This window comes from Cervus canadensis, chromosome 6 (assembly GCF_019320065.1).
Source record: "Cervus canadensis isolate Bull #8, Minnesota chromosome 6, ASM1932006v1, whole genome shotgun sequence".
Lineage (NCBI taxonomy): Eukaryota > Metazoa > Chordata > Mammalia > Artiodactyla > Cervidae > Cervus > Cervus canadensis.
Genome location: NC_057391.1, coordinates 29,556,063 through 29,580,729, shown reverse-complemented (window position 1 = coordinate 29,580,729; position 24,667 = coordinate 29,556,063). Strand labels below are relative to the sequence as shown.

At 37.7% G+C, this 24,667-nt stretch overlaps 1 protein-coding gene across 5 annotated transcripts in view; it reads right to left on the bottom strand.

The window, feature by feature from the left end:
• Window positions 1–24,667, bottom strand: part of CDIN1 (CDAN1 interacting nuclease 1) — a 229,099-nt gene that overhangs the window by 104,448 nt on the left and 99,984 nt on the right. For all 5 annotated transcript variants that reach the window (XM_043471410.1, XM_043471411.1, XM_043471409.1 and 2 more), the window contains 5 exons: window positions 21,531–21,610; window positions 21,154–21,203; window positions 15,915–15,982; window positions 3,061–3,126; window positions 2,353–2,458 (listed from right to left, as the gene is read on the bottom strand). In XM_043471410.1, the coding sequence (XP_043327345.1) occupies window positions 2,353–2,458; window positions 3,061–3,126; window positions 15,915–15,982; window positions 21,154–21,203; window positions 21,531–21,610 (370 nt within the window). The remainder of the gene's footprint in view (window positions 1–2,352; window positions 2,459–3,060; window positions 3,127–15,914; window positions 15,983–21,153; window positions 21,204–21,530; window positions 21,611–24,667) is intronic.

Genomic DNA, 24,667 nt, shown 5'->3' with positions numbered 1-24,667 from the left:
ATTATTATGCTGTATATACACCTTAAACTTACACAGTGCTGTATGGCAATTCTATCTCAATAAAACTGGAAGAAAATCTAAAAACAGTGTGACATTAGATAATAGTTTTATGTTGACTAGAGGCTTATCACACAAATAAAGCAATTAGCCCAAACTGCAACCAACAGCCTCCTTGAAAGGTTACCTGCAGGTGGGAGAGACGATTTCTTCCAACTCCGAGGAATTTTAGCAACTGCTGTAAGTTGTGTTGAGGCAAAAATATGAAAAGAGTAGGATTCCCAAACTTTGGTCAATGGGCTAAGTTTTTCTTCAGTCAAAATGCCCCATCACTGACAAGTCTTACTTACAGGTAAATGTCTCTATGTTCCACATTGAATGACAGTATTACCTGCTTTTCTTGGCCTCTCTGCAGACATTTGGTAAACTAATGACTTCTGTGTAGAGCATTTCCCTCTTGAGTAATTTGGCTTCCCCTTAACATATAACGTGCCCTAAGTGAACTATGTGCACTTACTTGGCATACATTCAAAGAAAGTGTTTAAGAAACATAAGCTAATAGTAGTAATTGTAGCAATAGTAGTAATCATATAAATAAAACATCATTAAAATTTAAAAAGCAGCATGCAACAAAAGAATCCAAAATCTAGTCCAAATCAAACTATTAAATCATCCATTGCTCAGAACCCCCTCCAGCCATGTGAATAATCCATAGTCTACCAAACAGGTGATTTGATTCTTTAAAAAGCCTCTAAAATGGTGAGGGCTGAGCATAGAGGAGACAACAGCTAGCTGAGTTGTTTTAGAATGAAGACATGCCTTCGGAATTTTTAAGTAAGCTTTACTATTTTGGATTCATATTCTGTTTCTCATAAAAGGCCTGACCAGTACCAAATTGGGAAGATAGTCTTGCCGCACAGTGATTGAGTTTAGCAGTTTAAAAAAAAAAAAAATCCTTTAGCAACCTAAACAATTTGATTTTCTTGTCATTGCTTTCCCTATACTATCAAAAATGATGCTTTCTTTACTATTTCCAACTCATCATAAAATTGCTAAAAATCTGAAATTCAATTTACCACATTACTGCTAATTTGAATAATGGCTGAATAAAAGACAGGAAACGCTGAAGCAGCATTGATTTCTAAAACATTTTGCACTTTCCTCCTCCATCCCTGTAAAGTAAAGCTCGGATGCTACGCACAATTACACAAGAAAATCAAGAAAGCCATTACATTCAGCATTTTGTCATGATCATTGTTACCATGGTAAAAAGTGGGCCTAGTTTAGCACATCTGCTACAGGCGAGGCCCACTGGCCTTTTGTAAAGCTGGGTAACAATATAATGCCAAATTCTGGAGACTGTCACTGTTTTCTTCCAGGGTAAGACTACTGCCCACAGATGTTACTGTCTCCTTCCTTAGTGATCCAAACCAATGCCATCTTACCGTCGTATTCTTAAAGTTGTTCAGTACCAAGGAACACAGTTAATCTAGGAAGGTTACCCTTTGACCCACCTTCTGGTCTAATGGGTAAAAAATATGTGATATGAAAGCTTAGGACTCCAACAATAGCAAAAGCCAAAGTTTCAACAGTCGTAAACATCAATAGAGCTGTACTAAAAATAGCATGGATTTAGAAGGGACCAAGACAATGCGTGATAACTAGCTGCAGGCATATTATTTTCTTATCTGTAAAATGGGAATAAAATCCCATTATCCCAAATAATCTTGTGAATAAAATCCCATTATCTCCAATTCACACTTTCTTGTGAGTATTAACTGAGACGAGCTGCAGGCCCAGACACATGAGGGGGTACTCAGTAATACAGCATCCTCCCCCTTCCTCCAACACCATCTTTTTCTTAACCACTGAGATCCCCATGCCTTTGGAAATGTTGGCTGAAGTTGGTAGGTAAATGCTTTTCTATCACTGGAAGGTAATTCATTTTGACTTTCATATCGTTTGGATACTTTCCTCAGAGAGCTGAGGATAGAATATTTTTTTAAGATCTGATAGAAGGCATAACTTTCACATCAAGAGGATAAAAGTCAGTGTCAATAATATAACACATATCACATCCTATAATTCATATTTTAAGTGACACCAATATTATCACTGTAAAACGGAGTATATACTAATTTTGACCTCACGCACAGATTTTTTGTTTTAAAAAGTGAAGCAACATTATGAACGCAGAGAAGTTGAAATTATCTGAAATGAATACATTAATCAAGTCTGCGTATTTACTAGAAACAAAGGCTACCAGCATTTTTACCAGCTAAACAAAATATTTTTTTTCTAATGAAATTTCAGCTGAGTATCGTTTATCTTAAGAGAAAAATAATGGGGCCTTACCTATTCCAGTAGCTCCAGAACTGGTCATGCAGGTAGGCATGGTGGCTACATTCATCACCAAATGAGGCTTTGCTTTCAATCCAGTGAATTATGTGCCCTTCTACAGCTAAGGAACAAAGCATTACGAATACAGAGCAAAGGGAAGGGGAGATTGAAAATTCTGACTCTGTCTGGGTCTCTGCTCATGCTTCACATTAATGAAGAGAGGCTTAACCCTCACCATCATCTATGGATGTAATTATAAAACAACACATCCTATCTGTTCGTGACAAGGAACGCTTATGCTACAGTCACATCCCTTTTGTTTTTGTCATTTACAAAAGTCTCTCTCCTATTCTGAGATTGCCTATATAAACTGACAAGTAATGCAAAAGCAAACCAAAGTGAGCCTGGCTTTTCCACAGAACTCTGTTTTAAAAATGCACTATATAGAGAAATGACTTGAAAATGGTAACCAAAATGTCTTTTGAAGACATGTTTATTTCTTAAACATAGGTAAAAATTTTTAAAGCTTAGGTTTCTTCTGAACCTATTATTTTCTGCTATTTAAAAATCTTTTGCAATTATTTCACACATTTGAATACAAAATTATCAAGCTAATACAGATTCTGTGGTAACACTTGCTAATATTAATAATTTTAAAAGTTATGGGAAAAAACACATCATTTTACTCTATAAACAAATGCATAGTAGAGTCTAAGGACTTACCAACTGGTACTTGTAAAATAAAGTCTGGTGTTTTGTCATAACCCCTTGCACGAAGCTGATCTTCATCTACAGTAAGAACAAATACTATTACTTATCACAGTATTCCATTAACAAGACAGCAATATAATTGCTTTTCTTTCTTAAAAATGTGTAAAAATTACTAATGCAGTCACACATATCATTCTTATATATGCATTGCTGTGTCAGAATAAATGAACTTTCTTCACAAACCTGAAGTAGAGATATAAAAATGTCTCTCTGTCCCTTCTGCATTTTTATATCTTTATTATAAACATCATTAATTCAAGCTGTCATATGCTACCTTTCTTATAATTGAAAATATACTCAAAATAATGAAATATACTTACTGATTAAAAGAAAAGGTTTCCACCATCATGAATATTGCTGATGTTATCAAGTCCATACTGACAACTTACAGTAATGCATAAGCACTTTGGCTTTTACAATTATAAAACAAATGCTTTCATTAAAGCAATTAAGAAAGTTTAGTTTCAACTAGTAAAACTATTTCTACGCACAAGAATATAAGAGAGAGACAAGGGACAATGAGATCCCCACAGAGAATTAATTACCCTGCTTAATACCTTTGGTCTGCTATTGTTTCTGGCATTTACCAGAGTTTTACAACTAACAATATGTAATTCTGAAAAGCAAACAGGCTTTGAGATTTTTTTTCTAAGTCTGTTCGATTTCTTGATCTTCTGTAAACATCAATGAGCCGTTCAGGAGGAAAGGAGGCAGGAAAACAGAGAGCTTGTCAAAGTTGGAAAAAACTAGCTAGATGCTAGGTTTAAAAAAAAAAAAAAAAAAAATCCTCCAATATTTTCTAAAAGCTGTCCTTGACTTCTAATGGCATTACAATGTGATTCTGAAATGAGCAGTTCTCTGTTAGATTTTGGAGTGACCTGGTCATTCAATTCCAGACATGGCTTTCTGTCTTCACCCAACCTCAACTAATGGCCCAACCAAGTAACAAGGAAGGCTGTGTGGTCTCTTAACATCTACTGGGCTGTTGACATTGTCATGCATCCCATTCGCCTTCCTGCATCACCTTTGATTAAAATTAATGACCCATTCCCAGTGTTGGGTAGCTTATTTCCAATTCATTTGTCAGGCCAAGACAGTGGTTTCATGGCCAACGTTCAGAAATTCTGTTTTAGAACACTCTTGTGTACATCCTGAAAGGTCAGCATTTTAAACATAAATAACCTTTTAATGATAAGATACACTTAAACTAGATATTTAATTATATTTGGTTAAAGTTGGTATCCTTTACTGAAATTCTGAAGGACTGATGCTAGAATTCAAAACAATCTGCCCTGTTTGAAAGGTAAAAAATAAAAAAACCAACATAATTGTTCAGATAAGGAAATAAAATTAATCTTACTTTAAAAAAAGAGAATTTGGAAAACTAGACTGTAAATGAACAAGACTGAAAAATTTTCTGTCCTCTCAATGCATTCTGGCTACAAGAATGTTTAATGGAAAAGGCATTTATTAAATCAACCCAAGTGCCTTGAGCTGATGTTTCAGGTAGCTGATGAACAGTTTTAAAAGCTGTGAAAGTGAAAGTCACTCAGTTGTATCCACCTCTGCGACCCCATGGACTGTACAGTCCATGGAATTCTCTAGGCCAGAATACTGGAGTGGGTAGCCTTTCCCTTCTCCAGGGTATCTGCCCAACCCAGGGATCAAACCCAGGTTTCCTGCATTGCAGGCAGATTCTTTACCAGCTGACACACGAGGGAAGCCCAAGAATACTGGAGTGGATAGCCTATCCCTTCCCCAGGGGATCTTCCCGACCCAGGAATCAAACTGGGGTCTCCCGCATTGCAGGCGGATTCTTTACCAACTGAGCTAAGAATCCGCCGCCTGCAATGCAGGACACCTGGGTTTGATCCCTGGGTTGGAAAGATCTGGAGAAGGGAAAGGCTACCCACTCCAGCATTCTGGCCTGGAGAATTCCATGGGCTGTAAAGTCCATGGTGTGGCAAAAAGTCGAATACGACTGAGTGACTTTAAAAGCTGGGTTGACATTAAAGAAGAGAGATTAATAGTTTATTAAAACTATCCTAGTTTGATCAACCTTTGCAGGTGTTCAAAATCTGTTTCAGAAGGAGAAATTGTGATGTTTCTGACAGTGGCTAAAAACAAAATCTCAAAGGTCACCAAGCAATCCAAATGCATACACTAACATCCCTTAAAAGGCAGTTACACTCCTGTTCAGCGCACCTAAATTACTAACACAGTGCCTACAGTTTAAATTTCATGACTTACTTAATGTGAAAAATTAAAAAAAACACCTAAACTCCTCAAACTGAACATAAACATCAGAGAATCTCTCCATCTTTCTGTGGAGAAACTCAAACTGTAACACAGTACTCCTATACTTTCTCTACACCACCCCCACATCCCTCCTTCTCAGCGCAAAGGTGATTCAACCGTAACTGTTTGAAAAAGACAGCTTCTAGAAACCTGTGCCACCATCAGCAATACTACATTTTTTATTTTTTAAGTAAAGAGGTTATTCCACACATCTGAAACACTTTGTTATTATGCATTGGGTATCGTCTCTGTTCTTTATTTTCTAAACTCTTAACTGTCTTACCTCCTCTGTTTCAACCTTCACACTATTCCTTTCAACCTAGATTTTCCTTTACTTGGCAAAATTCAGAGAAAATGACAGGACAAATCTAGGAAGTGGAATTCATGAAGAGCTGGCCCTGCTCACCTGGTCTCAGCCCCAGGAGATGGAAGTTTCTATCAAAGATCACCCTACTGGGAGATTTTTAAGTCAACCCCATCTATCTGACCAGATTTCCTGGCCTTTGCTCCTTTTCTGGTTCTCAGACAGTTAAACATTCCTTACCATGATCATTATCCAAATCACTGGGTATGGATTTAAAATTTGGTTGACCATCTGGTGGGTCAGGGTTCAAACTCTAAGATCTAGAGGCTACGCTCACTCATCACCCAAAACACCACCTCTGCCTCATTCCTTGTTCATCCCCTTGTCTTACTGTGCATAGGCCTGGCTCCCACCACACCCAGAGCCTGGAGCCTCTGCTCTGAGGACAGGAAATGTTTCTTTTCCTTTTTTAAAACCCTATTCACTGCCCTGTTCTCACCACCAACAAAAACCTGTGTGTGTGTGTCTGCGGTCACTTGTGTTTGACTCTCTGCGACCCCATGGACTCTAGCCTGCTAGGCTCCTCTGTCCATGGTTTTTCCCAGGCAAGAATACTGGAGGGGGTTGCCATTTCCTCCTCAAGGGGATCTTCCAAACTAGTGTCTCCTACACATCTCCTGCATTACAGGCAGATTCTTTACCACTGAACCAACAGGGAGGCCATTTGGCATATATTTAATATACAAATGGATAAATGAATAAAATATAAGTGCATTTTTAAGAGTACCGTGTCTTCAACAAAGCTGACCCAGACTGACTTAGTAATTTTCTTTCCTGATTTAAGACAGCAAAAGTGACCCAAAGTTCAAGGTGGGAAGTTTTCCTATTTTGTTTGGTCTGCAATATTTTAAATAACATTGGATTTATCCATTCCTTAATGTTTGGGCAGAATTCAACTCAATAAGCAATCCAGGCCTGGTGCTACTATAATGTGTAGCTCTTTGGTTACTTTTACTACTTTTTTTTTTGATGGTTACTGACCTGTTTAGATTTTTTATCTCTTCCATAATGAGTTTTTCAATTTTTATTTTCCTTTAGAATCTTAAGTTTCACCAGAGTTCTCAGGGCTTTTTATACATATTGGAGCCTAGTGGTTACTTATGATTCTCTGAACTTTCCAAGTGGAAAGCTGGATGTTTAAGTAACTTCTTGTTTTCTTCAAGAAAAAATGATGAGGACTGAGAAAGAAGAAAGAATAACATTAGTTTAAAAGCCTGGGAGGAGAGTTTCAGAAAAGCACTTTTCGTATAACTCCTAAAACTGTTGGGGATCAACATGAAATCAATCTTCAAATCCTGTATACCTAACTCACTCAGTGAATGTAGCAAATACGAAGCAGGGCTCTTCTGACTTAACGTATATTGAAAATGCCCAATATATCTCATAAATACTAAGTTTGTTAGAAGGCTTCCCTGGGGTCTCAGTGGTAAAGAATCTGCCTGCCAATGTAGGAGACACAGGTTTGATCCCTGGGTCAGGAAGATCCCCTGGAGAAGGAAATGGCAATCCATTCTGGTATTCTTGCCTGGAAAATCCCATGGACAGAGGAGTCTGGCAGGCTACAGTCCATAGGGTAGCAAAGAATGGGGCACGACTTAGCCACTAAACAAGAACAAGCTTGTTAATGTCACAGTCCAAATATTCATTATCAAAATTAATATAAGAATAGTTTCACTTAAAGGAAGACTCACTAGCCTCTAGATCCACAAAATGTAGGATTTTTAGATAAAGGGTACCTCATGAAGCATAGTACTTCTGAGCTTATAGTCTTCTAACATTCCAACTTACACATGATACAATGAAAGAGGTCAGCAGAAGTGACTGCCAACACCTTTTTGTTATTGTTCAGACACTAAGTTATGTCCAACTTTGCGACCCCATAGACTGCAGCATGCCAGGCTTCCCTATCCTTCATTATCTCCCAGAGTTTTCCCAAACTCATGTCCATTGAGTCAGTGATGCCATCCAACCATCTCATTTTCTGTTGTCCCCCTTCTCCTTCTGCCCTCAATCTTTCCCAGCATCAGAGTCTTTTCCAAGGACCTGGTTCTTTGCATCAGGTGGCCAACCAGCTGGGTCTTTCAAATAGCCAGATACAGATAGGAGCCCATCTCAACCAAGCTCTGGTTTGTCCCAACAGACAATATATAATTTTTAATTATGGCAAATATTTAAATTTCATCATGTGTAATATTTATGAAGTGGCAAAAAAATTCTCATTTTCCCCCTAGAAGATTTGAAAACACAAGAGCGGGGATGGGTCTTGGACATTGTTTAGTTGACACCTGCCTGAAGAGGAGGTGAACAAAATCAACTCTTGATTTCCAGCATTTTAATGATCCTTTCTCCAATATAACTAAAAATCCAATGAAACTGCATCTACAGATAAAACTGATGCTAAATTTTTCAAAACAATGCAGTTCTTCATTTATTTTTAAGTTGTCAGGCTTGCTTTCGGAGGACATTTTAAAAAAGGAATCACATAAATGTAAAGATCACTGTGAAAGTTTAATTTCTCTGGCCTTCAATTACCCTCTCCTCTAAATGCCCAAAATATCCACAGCAATTAAGTACTAATTACACAATTTCTTTTTTTAAAAGAAAGGGCTGATTTTGAGTCAGAGAACAAAACACATCTTAAACTAGTTAACATATACTTAAGAATCATAGCAAGGCATGAGGACTATAAGAAAAAGTTTCAAGTTTTCCTGTTTCCTTAAAAGGCTTTAAATTTAAGAAATGCAGTTATTCTCAGAGAAATTATGCAAAATTCCAGTTCATAACATCTGAAAATGAAAAGGAAAATAAATTCTGACATGGCCTTTTATCTATGAATTTGTCAAAAGATTTCTAAAATCCTAGGTTAAAATACCTTGTATGACAGAATCTTTTTAACATCGGTTACATTTTTTATTAAATTGGGGAAGGGCAAAAAAGACCCTTCAATACAAATGAAAACTACAGTATATTTTTTCTACTCAAGTATTTTGTTTTTCTGTGTTTTTTTTTTAATCCCCAAATACTGTTTCATTCAATAATTGGAGCTGTGGCCTTCACATCCCATATGTCTATCTTCTCTAGAAGAAAGTTTCACAGGCTTCCTACCTAATTAAAGAATTTAGCAGGGTTTTGATAATAGATGTTATTATGCTATGCAAAACATGTGCAAAGGTATATAGAACAGATATGCATTTAATGGGGAGACCTCTTTAGAGGACCTAAAAATTTCATTACATCTATTAGTTTCAATCTTTTCTCCCAAAGCCTCTTATCAAAGCCACTAATAAGGAATACAACTGACTGCTCTGACCTTATCCTTTGTTTACGTCTTTAGGGGACAATACTAGTGAAAACTAAAGTGCCCTAAAGACAGGGAACAAATTGGGGGGGGGGGTCACAAGTCAGAACAGTGCATAGTGAGGCAGGGTAGGCTGGCCCCCATTGACTGGTGGTTCTGGAGACAGAGAACATGAACATGGACAACAGACGCAAAACTCTTCCTTCCGTATCTTACTCTGTTGCTGTTGTCTATAGTCGCTAAGTCGTGTCCGGCTCTTTGCGACCCCATGAACTGCAGCAGCACACCAGGCTTCCCTCTTCTTCACTCTCTCCTGGAGCTTGCTCAAATTTATGTCCATTGAGTCTGTGATGCCATCCAACCATCTCAATCTCTGTCGTCCCCTTCTCCTCTTGCCCTCAACCTTTCCCAGCATCATGGTCTTTTCCAATGAGTTGGGCTCTTCTAATCAGGTGGCCAAAGTATTGGAGCTTCAGCTGTTATCATTCTAAATTCTTTTGGTTTAACACCACAAGAGAAGGGACAAGTCAGAAGTCAGCATGGTAGAGTAAAAAAGAATTCAGGGCAAGCTGTTTGGGGGTGGGCGGGTGAAGTAATAACTGTGATGCGAGGTCTGAGGCAAGTTTCCACTAAACAGAACAGGGGGCCTGGATGGTCACAGAGCCCTTTGTAACTCCAAAATTCTGTGCAATGGATGAATGTCAGCCTTTGTCTGCCCCAGCTCTTTTAGCTGTTGTCACTGATGTGAGAGCCTGTTGTGCCTGAACCAATCTCGATGGAGGGAGGTGTATTAGTAGTTCGGAGGCATACAAGAGATCTCTATACACTGGATACAGAATCACACAGGACCCAAGAACCCATCTAACAACAACAGTAACAGATGTGACCCTCCAATACCTTTTGTTTATGGGGTATAAGGTTGCAACCTGCAGCTAATGTTTTGTGGGGTGAGATATTTGATTTTCTCTGTCCTGTTTCCTGTGCTGCCTGGCATCGCCAACCTACTCTCACAGTTGATTCGGGTGGGCGGTGAAAAACATAACCCCCAACCACTGGCCCCAGGAGTGGACACATGACCCAGACAAGCTGATCAGAGCCTATTTTTAAGATTGATTATGGGGCAAAATGAGAAGCACCACTTTCCCCCTGGGATTACGAACTCTACAGAGTAAACAAATTAGCAGTTGCCAGGGATCACCTTTGTTTTCTGAGAATGAAGCCTACATTGGAAAAAAGAAACACAAAAGGGAAAAAAGAGGAGATACTGATGGCATCGTTTTGTCGTCTAAATTCTAGACACACTAGAAGCAAACTTCTCCTTTGGACTTCATAGGTGTTATCTCCGAACCAATATTTCTCCCTTTTGTGTGTGCATATAATCTAGTTTGACTGGATCTCTGTCACTTACAACCAAGGTAGTTCTAATGTATCAGCAGTGGCCAAGATGTTGGCTGATGTGAGTTATGCAGCCAGAGCAATGGCTGAGGGAAGAGCTGTGGGCTTCAAGCAGGAAGACTACCATCGTAAGTGGACAGGCGAACCTGCCTTCAAAGTCCTACAGAACCTGTCTTTCAGCAGCAAACGTGTCTGTGGTTCTTTTCTCTTGGTCCCAGGGAGAAGCATGCATAAGCAAAGTCAGTAAGATAAGTAAGTAAAAGATGGTCCCTCACCTTGATGATTTCTTTAGGAAGGGAAGAACAGACCCCAGATTCTCCACATTCTGCCCCTCAAAATAATGTTCCTGTTACTTGGAAAACTGCATCTTATTTTTAACCTTTGGCTAGGAATTTAAATAGTTGATACTTTTGGAAACATCCAACCATCTTAGTTCCCTTTAGCCTATGTAACCCTATGTTTTATCTCTAGTCTCTTACCCTCAATGGCTAATATCTGCATGTACACACAGTCTCAGTATTCTGAATCTCATCTGTTCCCACTGCCTATCCTTCACCTGAAGTCATAATTCCATATCACATCATAATCACTTCCCCGGAGCACTGCTGCTTTAGATAGGGAATAAAGCAGCAGGAGTAGACGAACTCTCAGAAACACAGATCCTAATTTCTTACAGCAAGGGATATCCTTCAGTAAGCCTATTTGGCTTTATACAGATTGCAGCCTCCTGGAGTCCCACAGAGTCGTACATGAATGCTAGAAAAAGCACCTATGTAAAATATGCTGGCCTGTCATAAGGCAAGACCAAACATGGTAGGGTGAGGCAGGGAGGAAGCAAATGTCTCTCAGGTGTCACTCAAAATAATTGTTAGCTGCTACTAATAGGGCAACATTCACTGGGAAGAATAAAATATCTCTGGAACAATCCTTATTAAGCCAAACTTAACAAGAATTTGCACCAGACAGTAGCTATGGAAGTCACTAATGATAGTCCCTCCAACCTGGAGAAATGCCAACCCATGGAGGATGAATGTTTGTCTTCAGCCTTTGATATTTTCCCTATCATTGCAAACATTCTTGTAGTCTTCTGGCTATCACTGTTTTCCTTTTCTCCCTTGCCTTGTGTCCAAATCTCTCCTCTCACCCCACACTCCCAAAAGAAAGAGAGAGTGAGGCTATAAAATAAAATATGCTACCATTTAATACTTGAGAGATATAAATTAAAACATCTCCATCAGACATGATACATTCTCTATTTCATTGATACTAGAAATGGAACAAACCCTTAGCAGAAGGGATAAGGATGGTCACAATGCCTAATTGGTCAATTTCCTTGTGTCTTCAAGCCTGAGAGCAGGCAGCAAGCTCTTTGCCTCTTCTGAGACTTTAAATGCACATCAATAAATGTTCATTCTAAATTAACTACACTTGGAAATAACTGATTTATACTTATTTGAAAATTTCCTGGAAGGATCCATGTTTGACTTGTTTTACTTTATTATTTTTTTTATTTACAATGGTACATGCCCATAGCAAGTACTTAAAAGGTAACAGTTTGCTGCACCAAAAGAAACAGTGGTTAGCTTAGGGCTAATACAGCCAGGCTAATGAGTTCAATCAGCCACTTGAGAAGCACATGGAGGCAGGAAGAGGCTGCTGAGAGAGAGCAGATGAGTAAGATGAGTAACTAAAATTCTATCACTACTTCAGGAATAGTTGCTTACAAGCCAGTAGCATTTTCTTCCTATGTTGAGGGTAACTATTGATTTTTAACATAATCTGTACCTTCTTTAAAAATTTTCACAGGAGAAGCAGGACCACAGCCTTGAATGTATTTATTTTCACTACCAAGACAATCAAGTGCGATACACTAGATGAAAGTGAATTTTTACTGGGACGGACAAGGCAATAGTGTGTGTGGGCTGGAGGGAAGGAGTGCTTATCATCATCTTCAAACTAATTAGGTATTGTTCCTGGCATGCCTGGTGATTCAGACAGTAAAGAATCTGCCTGCAATGCAGGAGACCCGAGTTTGATCCCTGGGTTGGGAAGATCCCCCAGAGAAGGGATAGGCTACCCACTCCAGCATTCTTGGGCTTCCCTCGTGGCTCAGCTGGTAAAGAATCCACCTGCAATGCAGGAAACCTGGGTTTGATCCCTGGGTTGGGAAGATACCATGGAGAAGGGAATGGTTACCCATTCCAGTATTCTTGCCTGGAGAATTCCATGGACAGAGAGGCGTGGTGGGCTACAGTCCATAGGGTCACAAAGAGTCAGACACGACTGAATGACTAACACTTTCACTGTTTTTCACTTCACTTTCCTGGCATGCAGAGAACATACTTAGCAAAAGTAAACTGAAAAAAAATGACTGAACAATGAATAAAAGAATTATGAGATCTCTGAGGAAACTGCTAGAAATTACCTGTATTCATTTGCTTATAATTTGTTTGTAATTTGACCATATCTACAAAAGCAGGGCCTTCATCTGACTTATGTCTAGGGCTTAAAATAGTACCTGATTCAGTAACTGATTGTTGGAATAAATATATGAATAAATAAAATATATTTTCTAGTTGGAGAACCTAAAGTCATTTATTCAACGTTGACTCTTCTTAGTACAATGTAAATTTTGAGAAGTATGAAATGGATAAATGCACAAGATAGGATAAATCCATGAGTACACCTAAACCTTCAACAAAAAGGAGACTTCATTCTTCCTTTCCAATGTAGTGCCTGGTTAAATCCTGTGGACCTGATTAGAAGAGCCGACTCGTTGAAAAAGACCTTGATGTGGGAAAGACTGAAGGCAAAAGGAGAAAGGGGCCGCAGAGGATAAGATGGTTGCATGGCATCACTGACTCAATGGACATGAATTTAAGCAAGCTCCTGGAGATAGTGAAGGACAAGGGCGTGCCTCCCTGGGATGGGAAGCCTGGCGTGCTGCAGTCCTTGGGGTCACAAAGAGTCAGACACAACTTAGCAACTGAACAACAAATCCTGTGCCATGGCAACTGTTCAGTACGTGGTTATGAATCAAGAAAACTAGAAATTATTAGGGTTATGATAAAAGCAATTTATTTTTATTTTTCTCTTCTATCTGACCTCTCGGTTTTAGAGAGGTCAGATAAAATACGTATTTTATAAAATGACATATAGAGCACAATAGGTGGAAATTTTAAAATAAGATAAAAAATTTCAGGAAGTCATAATTCTTAAGAAGGGGTAATATACAAAGGATAAGAATCCTTGTCTTTTGAAAGTAGTCCAGATTTGAGGGAAGGAAGGAAAGAGAAAGGGAGAAAGAAAGAGACACAGAGGGAGAGATTGATTTTACTTTCACTTATTAAAAAAAAAAAATCAAAGTAAAACAAACATGCCTGCAATGTCTCTGAAACAAAATTCAAGGCATACACATGAAAACAAGAAAATATAAAATGAGATTAGTAGTCTATTTATATACCTATGTTTTTGATGATCTATCTAAATTTACCTGGTAACAGTACTCTAGATCTGATTATTCACTGTGAAGGGAGTATTTACAAGGTAAAAGAACAAACCCATAATGATACTCCATAAGAGGCTTTGGGTTTTCAGGTTTTAACCATAAATAAACATGTATTAATTCAGTACTACATTAAAATGTTTAAAATGCATAGAATAACAACCTCTTTGAATACTGATGAGGAAATGCTTCAAAACAGGACTGAGGTTACATGAAGAGAGCTAAGTACGAGTTAAGGATCATCTTTGGTATGCTTCAATAAAAGAATTACTGTTAGATCCTAGAGTGCAGAGGAACAGATGAGCCTGTTCCATTTTAAATCCCCTTTCTGAACATGTTAGCAAAGGGCAGTGGCTCCCTGCTGTGTCTCTGCACTGCCTTTGTCCGCTGTGGCCAGCGCTATCTAGTGCCTTTAGTCCTAGAATCAAGGGAGTTGAGGACCTGGGACTAAGTTTAAGCCAAGAGTGAGCCCTTTGTTCTTCCTCCCTGTTTGGGTCTTCCGGTCTTTAGGAAGGAAGCAGAAAAAAACCAGATTAAGCAAAGAAAAGGTGCCAAGGGCTTGACTACCCTTAAGCAGATGGTGCCAAGAGTGTTACACCAAGTGGTCTTGAAAATATGACTGCTCAGTTGCTGGCTTCGAACAATACACCTGGCCACACCTTATTGGCCACTGAGTGGTCAATATGATCAGATACTTTATAATATTACTGAAACTCCGTAGTTCTACAAAGTGCAGCACAGGACATTCATTCAACTGGTTCTGAAGGCATTATACACCTTATTTTTCATTAGATTTTAAAAGGTAATTTCTATCTAATTCACCCTCTTCCATACGCTGAATATTTCAGTTGTTCTTCTTATAAAAAAAACTTGTTGCTTTTACATATCAATATTTAATTTAGTAATCTGAGGCCCCTTTCCTAATTTATCAGGTTTCTTCAACTCTCACTGGAGAATATTTATGGTATACCCCCTCTTAAAATTATATCAACCATTTACAACACATTCAACTCCTTCAGGTCATTAATAAAAATACTGACTACTAAGACCTAAAACAGATTTCTTGCAGGACTGTTTTCAACATCCTTTCCCAACTTGACATAAGATCATTTGACTTCCCTTGGCTAAGTCTTGTTCATTTTGGAGCAAAAATTATGTAATCCAATAACGCTTAATTTTTTTAACCGAAAAAAAGACGCTATGCAAACTCTTAACATAAAATAGATGTGTACAATAATACAATCTGTATAGAACCTTGACAAATTACCACAGTTAAAATGGAGAAGAGGATTTAATTCCTGGTAGAGTGCTTTGCGGTTGCTATGATCAGTTATCACATGTATGCCTTCTGAGGCTTAATTTTTAACACCTAAGAGATGTTGAAAGAAATAACAGTCTGTAATAGGATTCCACGTTGGCAGACAAACACATATGAACCTGCGAGATTTTAAAAAAATCATACTCATATGATGACAATTCACTTTTGGCATAAAAATAATAAAAGCTCAATATTTCATTTTCAAGTGAAAGTACTAGGCAATTCCATACATGAGACAAAAATACCTAACATGAATTTTTCTAACCATTCTTTTCAATATATAAAGCATTTTATGGACAATATTTCTTTTGTTTCCTTCTCTCATAAGGCCTAGATTATGGTTAATATCTCATGACACCAAAAGTAATACTGCAACAGATATTAAAGTATTTTTTCAGCCACTTATGCTATAAAATATTAATTGTAAGCTTGTGCATGTGCTGTGTATACAAGGGATTAGGTAACTGAGTTCCTGCTCGGTTCTAAATCAATAAAAGATAACAGGCACAGCATCCGTCATCATTTGCTCTTCCTTTAGTACATAATAACTGCAAGTGGAAGATTTTTAAAAATATATATTTAAGCACTCACGGAGATACATGCTACAGAAGACGTAAGCAATACTCACCTAGGAAGGATAGGTTTTTCTCCAGAAGCAGGTCCCTCAGCAGGACTTCATGCTCATGACCAATGGCACTGGGGAGTCTTAGTTAAGGAGCGTAACATTGGTAGAATTATACCACCAGAAAGAATTGCTAATACCAGGGCTATACTTTGAGATGAAATGGAAAGTAGAGGTAATTATAAACATCCTTTATGCTATGCTAAAAACCCCTCAATTCAATTTAGGACCATTTATTAAGCACTAAGTGCAGTAAAGAATACCAACCAGATTTTGCCCTAAGAATTTCTAGTCTTACAGAGTTCCATAAATCTTCTGTGAGTTCACACTTGCCACAAAGCCAGCATTTAGCAGCTCTTATTTTCCCAGTCCTGATGCTGGGAAAGATTGAGGGCAGAAGGAGAAGAGGGTGGTCAGAGGATGAGATGGCTGGACAGCATCAGTGATGCAATGAACATGAACTTGGGCAAACTCAGGGAGATGGTGAGGGACGGGGAGGCTCGGTGTGCTGCAGTCCATGGGGTTGCAGAGTCAGACACAAGTGGGTGGCTGAACAACAGCACTTCACTTCTAGTCTAGGAGTGCTGATCTTCTGTGTCTTGGGAAACCAAACAACTGACTTGTTGAGAAGTATATGTACTCTGGAGGAAAGACATCCCAGTAAATGGCTGTGGATTAGTGCGTGAGTTCAGAGGCTCTTTCAAGTCTTTCTCTTGTGTGTGCAAATTTTCACATTATATTGTGTGTATAAATATATACATATGCTCATATAAATTTTTTGAATGCTATTATGAAGCAGGCAGTATATTAAGTATGTTATTTTCAGTGTATTTACATATGTTATTTCATCCTCACAGTTATTATTATCCTTATATTACAGATGAGGAAACCAAGGCTTAAAAAGGAATTTATATAAGATCATATGGTCAATGTGTGCCAGAGCAGAGAATCAGAACAAAATCTCTGCAAAGCCTATGACCTCTGTAGAGCTTCTTAAACATATTAAAATTAGTTACATAAAAATAATTGATATTAGCTAATAGTCCTTAAATACCATATACTAAGCCACAGTGCTAGCACTCTGGGGTATCATTTTATTTAATCTTCACAACAACCACATGAGCAGGTACGACTACAGTCACAGGTACATTTTCACAGTTAAGGAAAGCAAGGCTCAGGAAGGCTGAGAACTTGATGACGGTCTCATGGCAGGTAAGTAATGAAGTCAGGAATGAGACCTGGAATTCTGGTCTATTTTCCAAAAGGATGAGAGTGTACAAAGTGTGAAAAGGAGTGTTACCCTATTCTCATACTATAATTTTGTCAAAGGTGTTTGGTAATACAGGCAGACTTTGGAGATACCATGGGTTCAGTTCCAGAATAAAACAAATATTGCAATAAAGCAAGTTACATGATTTTTTTGGGTTCTCCGGGCATATAAAAGTTACTATTACATTATAGCCTATTAAGTGTTCAATAGCATTATATCTAAAAAATACATATACCCTAATTAAAAAATACTTTATTGCTAAAAAATTGCTACCATCACCTGAGCCTTCAGCGAGTCCTCATCTTTTTGTAATTATAATACCACAGATCATCATAGCAAATACAATAATAATGAAAAACATTAAAATACTGTAAGAATTACCAAAAAGTGACATAGAGACATGAAATGAGCAAATGCTATTGGGAAAATGGTGCCAACTCAATGCAGGGTTGCCACAAACTTTCAATTTGTAAAAGACGTAGTATGTGCAAAGCACAATAAAGTGAAGCACAATAAAATGAGGTGTGCCTGTAATTCTTTAATTCCCCATCTCACTAATGTCAACTTGGTCTTAACACTCCTTGGCTTAACAGGGATTCTTTAGTCCTGATCATGCACTACAAGAATACAATTTAAATCAAATAAAGCTTAAAAATTACCTGTAAAATTCGTAGAAAATCATCCTGTCATTTATCAACACATACAAGTGGGTTATTATTCAAATCTTAGAATTCAAGAGGTGGGACCACTCATATACATCATCAAAACAAGCCCCCAGTCATCATCACTGTCTTTTTCTTTCTGTTGTCCCTCCTCCCCATGCACGGGACTGTGCTTATTTCTCACTGAAAACAAATTTTTAAATCATAAAATTTCACACATTCATAGAGTCCACTGAAGATATCTGATGAATATCTCTCAATGGTCTCTCATTACTAGGGGCATCCCACGTTTCAGAACTAAATAATTTACTTCTAGTCCACATAAATGTGCTCTCACTTTTATTGCTGTGAATTATTTACATCTAAAATGTTGAATCATGAAACTGATGGTACAGGAGTGAAAACCACAGCACTTCAAGCTTCCTGTATCACTATCTTTCCTTTTGCTCCACACTTCAGGTCTTTGTCTAACAGTTCTGTCCTGGAGTCACACTTTGGAAAGTTGAGGTGGCTGGTTTCTCACACCTTTTGTGTCTGTGAATATAACTTCTGGCAGGAAAATAACATGTGGGTGGACATGGTTATATAGGAAAAATTATAGTAGACACCAAAAGAAAAAGAAAGCAATGACAATTTATACACTCTTTGCAATCTAGGGTGCTGTTTTGGTGTCTTATTAATAAATCACCAATTTACTTTACTCTCCTTACACAAATGCCTACATGTAACATTTCCATAATGGAGTAAAAGGTTTTATACCTATTCTATTTATTAAATGTGTGCTTTCTTTCTAACAAGATGATGTAATTTACCAAGAGTAAGCAATGTAAACATTACCAGTTTATCAGAACAACATACAAATAGCATTTGTACTCATATGAAAATCCAATCATTTTTATTCAGTGTGAAATAAAATAATTCCTGTTGATCAGCCTTGAAAACAGCTAAGCAAGTGTATTTACGTTACATTAAACTGCCACTATCTCAATGCAAAGATAGAATCAATTCTCTATAAACTTCCCAGCCTGTTTCATTCTGCATGGTAAAAAGCAATCACTAATTTGAAACTTTGCAAAGATATATACATCTTGATTATGTTTTGTTTGATATAAACATGTATAAAATACAAAGTGTAGAATATAAAGTTTATAAAAACAGTAATTTTATAAGCAATAGGCTTAATGGAACTGTGAAATTATAATCTAGCCAGTGAATACAATTTGTAGACATACATCATTATCTTTATCAATTGAAATCATGTACTACATTAAATTCTACTGGCAGTATAGCACAACCAAAAAAGGAAAGTGAATGATGGCAAAAATATAAGGAAAATACTCCAAACCAAATTTATAATGCTTCATAAGCAGAAACACTTAGACTTTCTCTATAATAATACCTATTATTGATGTATGGCAGTGACCATGGGGCAAAACTTGTAAATAACCTCACAAGCCATTTTCTTCACCAGCAATACAGCAATCTAGTTTCCCGTAAGCATCTCAACTATTACTGAAAAACAGCCTCCTGGCATTTACAAAGCAGTTGACTTCATACTTTAGTCCATGCATACATAATTAGATAGTTATATTTAAAATCAATATGCAATCCTTCAAAAGACATTATGCTTTTAAAACCTTAACTTTAAATTGATTTTTAACTATTTTATGTGCTTTAAAATTAACATGTAATTCCACCCCAGATACTCGAAGATGGTGTTAGTCGTTTTGTGGATGTGCTAAACTTTATCACTGGGGCAACGTGGGGGTTGGCATTCCGACAATTTCTAACACTATCATTAATTTTACACTGAAAATGGAAGCATAGTTTCACTTTGGTCTAATAAAAGGTTGAACTTACAACAATGCTATGCTTTTATTAAGTCAGACTGAGAGGAACAGATTAGGAGAATAAACATACAAAGGGCTATAATATAGATAGTGAATATTCTTAAAAGTGGCTCTGTTGAAAGATTTATTTTTCAAAGGTTAATTTCATGAAAAAAAGAAAATGAATCCATTTTTTTTCTTTTACAAAAATTTTACTAACTCTAAGCCTTCATGAAACAAGGTGGAATACAAACATACACACACACACACACACACACTTGACTAGCAAAGCTTCTAACAAAAAGCCTCCTGATTGGTAATCATTGAGTCATAACTGGTCACAATGTCATCTGTGCTAACAAAACCACGGAAGGGCATGTTGTATTACTAAAAAATTAAGACTTGTGGACTCAGGTAGATATCATTTCCATTAAAAATGACTATTTACTCTTTACATAGAATTTTTTTAGCCAAAGATTATAAAAATTCTTAGTGTTGCCACAATACTACTAAATGTATTGATTAACAATGTCCTACTTCACAAAGTGGTTACTGACCACTCAACTCCTGTTTGGGCTTCCCAGGTGGTGCTAGTGGTAAAGAACCCATCTGCCAACACAGGAGACACAAGTGATGCAGGTTCAATCCCTGGGTTGGGAAGATTCCCCTAGAGTAGGAAATGGCAATCCACTTCAGTATTCTTGCCTAGAAAATCCCATGGACAAAGGAGCCTGGCGGGCTGCAGTTCACGGGGCCACAAAGAGTCGGAAACAACTGAAACACATGTGCGTGTACACACACACACACACACACACACACACACACACACACACAAATCCTGTTTGACGAAGCAAGCGTTAACTCTTTAGTAATTTGAATGTCTTTAACGAAAAATGACTGGACATCTGTTCTCCTAGCCTTAAACTCAGTCCAGAGGGAAAAATTAGCTTGGTTTTCTCTAAAAATGTTTATTAGGGATCCAAGCGACAGCTGAGAATATAATCAACATCTAAGCAGTAAGAATCTACTGCCCTTTAAAACATGATGGTCTCTGGTGGCAGTTTAATCACATCATCCCTTAACTACGGGCTCAAAATTTATTCTCAACTAAATTTGGTCCATTTTAAATAGAAATTTATTCATATTTGAAAAAATGTTCACTGAAATGCTTAGATACATTTCAAGACAGTGTGCTACCTGCCCTGTGACTCTATCTTTAAACTCATTGAAAACCAAGCAGGTTGAAATAAGCATGTGAACATGCAACTGCTGAACTGACATCTTCCCAATGCCTATCTGATTTTTTTTTTAAGCTGTAGAAAAGAATGGTCTGCAGTGACCCTCCAGTTGATTGAATATAAAATAGAAGAGTATGAAATGTGTTTTGTGAAGCAGAACTTTATGTCAGGTTAAAGCTAGACACATCTCCTCCACTGAGTCTAAGCTCGTCAATTGTGCACCTAAAATTTTATGGGGAAGGATACTGTTTGATGCAGTCCACCAGTGGTCCATAACAGCAGTCGTTCACGATGCACTGCAGACAAATAAGAGAAGGGGTCTGGGATGGAGCGTCTACAAAAACTGTCAGACAATATCCTAAAAGCAGTAATTATTTTTCTTAAAAAATTTTTTTAAAAAAGATTTAATCACAGAAAACAAAAATTGCATGCTTTTTATTCACTATAAAAGCAAGCTATTAAAAAGTGAAATGCTCTTCTCACAAATATTGCATTGCCATTTATGGTGCACCCTGACCTCAGTGATAGTTTATGATGACAGTAATTAAATGAGGTTTAAAATCCTTTACTCTGCTAGGCAGATAACAGCATTGCCACTGAAAATAGACAGCTGTGATTAATACCTGATAGACCTGATTTGCTAGAACTCCATCTGGAATCTGAGAAGGGTCCCGTAGCATACTATTTATAACAGACTTGGAGGCTGCAGAAGAAAAGAGATGAACTGTTAGCAGAGACAGTCAACATACTTTTAATACAACATGAAAAGTGACATATACCTATAAATACACAAAGCATGAAAATGAAAACATTACTGATACTAATCAGTTTTTCCCCTTTTTTCAAATCTCAGAGAAGCTTTTAATTAAAACACTTTGCCAAGTTTATAAGCCACATTGACAGATTTGAAGATGACCTAATTTTTCCAAGGTAAATTCACAAGTACAGACCTAAAGCATATGTCTCTTTGCAGAGAAATTAGCTTTGGAAAAGCCCACTTGGGGGAAAAAAAAAACAATCAGAAAAGAAAATATTTTCCTTCGGCAGGTAAGTATGTTATAACCAAGCATATGTAGCTGGAGAGTTTAGAGAAGGCAGGTCAGATTCAAAGACTTCAGTGACGTCAATAAAAATTACCTTCAGCCAAGAAAGCATCTCTGAATATAAACCTTTCTGAAATAATTCTCAACTGCCATGAAATGTTATGTCCATTTCACAGGTAAGGAAAGTAGGTAAAACTGACACAATTGAGCAAATCTTAAATAAGAAAAAAAAAAATATATATATACACACAATTGTATATTTATATACAAATTTTTGTCCCAAAATATGTCTCATCATACCCAACTGCAAATTAAATTGACCTTATCCCGGGGGACTGCAAGGGAAGGGGCTATAGGAGCCATCTTACGAAGTGTGGTATATCAGATCACACCTTTTGAAAAGCGAGGCATGGATCCTGGCCTCATTGCTTACTGGAGGCATGCAGAAGGCAGAGTGGCCAGAACTCCTCTTCCTCAGCATGGGAGGAAGGCAAGTCTCTAGACTGAAGCTAAGTCAGGTGTTGCCTAAGAATCAATTCTTTCAAGTCCTCCAGTGGAATCATTCCCAAACAGCAAAATAGCTCGTAGGGTCTGATCCATACAAGCACGAACTAAAAAATATACTGGATAATTATCTAGTTAAGAGAATAAAAACATGCCACAGAGCTACATCATCATTCAGGCTCTGAGACAGTTTTTCGTTCCTTTTTTTTTTTTTGAATGATTATGTTCTTTATCAAGTTCAGTACCATAAGAACACTGACAGATATGATAAATGTTAGGAAATTCTGTGGAAAGAAATAGGGAAATTACATCTTTCTCACTTAAGCATGGTGCACAAGGAAATGAGTGCACAAGGAAAAAAATGAAGTGCAATTATTTTAATTATTTCCTATTCTTAGTTACCTAACTGCATGTATATAACACTGCTATCTAGTTAGTTGCTGTGTGTAAATATGTTTGCACTGCAAGTGGGGAGGCATATCTGGAGTCTCAAAAACATCATCATCGCTGGGGGAATACTATCCAGCTTTGCAACCTGGCAAGTTATTGAGTCTATCAAATTCAGGGTCTTCATCTGTAGAATGTGATAATGTTATCTGACCTAACTACCTTTAAGGATTCTTATATGAGTCCCTAGAGAAAACAGTGATGACACTATTGTTTCAGTTATTTTGTTAAAGCAATAATAAGTAATATCAAGAAAAAAATCAGCCTTACGCACTGACTTTGAGTAAGCTTAAGTTCAGTTCAGTCACTTAGTTGTGTCTGACTTTGCGACCTCACAGACTGTAGCAGGCCAGGCTTCCCTGTCCATCACCAATTCCTGGAACTTATGCAAACTCATGTCCATTAAGTCAGTGATGCCATCCAACCATCTCATCCTCTGTCATCCCCTTCTCATCCCGCCTTCAATCATTCCCAGCATCAGGGTCTTTTCTAGTGAGTCAGTTCTTCACGTCAGGTGGCCAAAGTATTGGAGCTTCAGCATCAGTCCTTCCAATGAATATTCAGGACTGATTTCCTTTAGGATGGACTGGTTGGATCTGCTTGCTGTCCAAGAGACTCTCAAGAGTCTTCTCCGTCACCATAGTTCAAAAACATCAATCCTTCAGAGCTCAGCTTTCTTTATAGTCCAACTCTTACATCCATACATGACTACTGGCAAAACCACAGCTTTGACTAGACGGACTTTTGTTGGCAAAGTAATGTCTCTGCTTTTTAATAAGCTGTCTAGGTTGATCATAACTTTTCTTCCAAGGAGTAAGCGTCTTTTAATTTCATGCCTGTAGTCACCATTTGCAGTGATTTTGGAACCCAAAAAAATAAAGTCTGTCACTGTATCCACTGTTTCCCAATCTATTTGCCATGAAGTGATGGAACCAGATGCCATGACCTTAGTTTTCTGAATGTTGAGTTTTAAGCCACCTTTTTCACTCTCCTCTTTCACTTTCATCAAGAGGCTCTTTAGTTCTTCTTCACTTTCTTCACTTTCTGGTGTCATCTGCATACCTGAGGTTGTTGATATTTCTCCCGGTAATCTTGATTCCAGCTTGTGCTTCATCCAGCCTGCATTTCACATGATGTATTCTGCATATAAGTTAAATAAGCAGGGTGACAATACACAGCCTTGACGTACTCCTTTTCCTATTTAGAACCAGTCTGTTGTTCCATGTCCAGTTCTAACTGTTGCTTCCTGACCTGCATACAGATTTCTCAGGAGGTAGGTCAGGTGGTCTGGTAGTCGCATCTCTTTAAGAATTTTCCATAGTTGTTTGTGATCCACACAGTCAGCAGAAGTAGATGTTTTTCTGAAACTCTCTTGCTTTTTCAGTAATCCAACGGATGTTGGAAATTTGATCTCTGGTTCCTCTGCCTTTTCTAAATCCAGCATGAACATCTGGAAGTTCATGGTTCACATACTGTTGAAGCCTGGCTTGGAGAATTTTGAGCATTACTTTGCTAGTGTATGAGATGAGTGTAATTGTGCACTAGTTTGAACATTCTTTGGCGTTGCCTTTCTTAAGTTAGACTTAATTATTTCAGAAAGAAACTACCATGGTGTAGTGGAACAAAACCTGGGAATACAAAGCAGTGAACTATCTTACATTGCTCTCACATGCTCAGTCGGGTCTGACTCTCTGTGACCCGATGGACTGGAGCCCACCAGCTCTTTTGTCCATAGGATTCTATAGGAAAGAATACTGGAGTGTGTT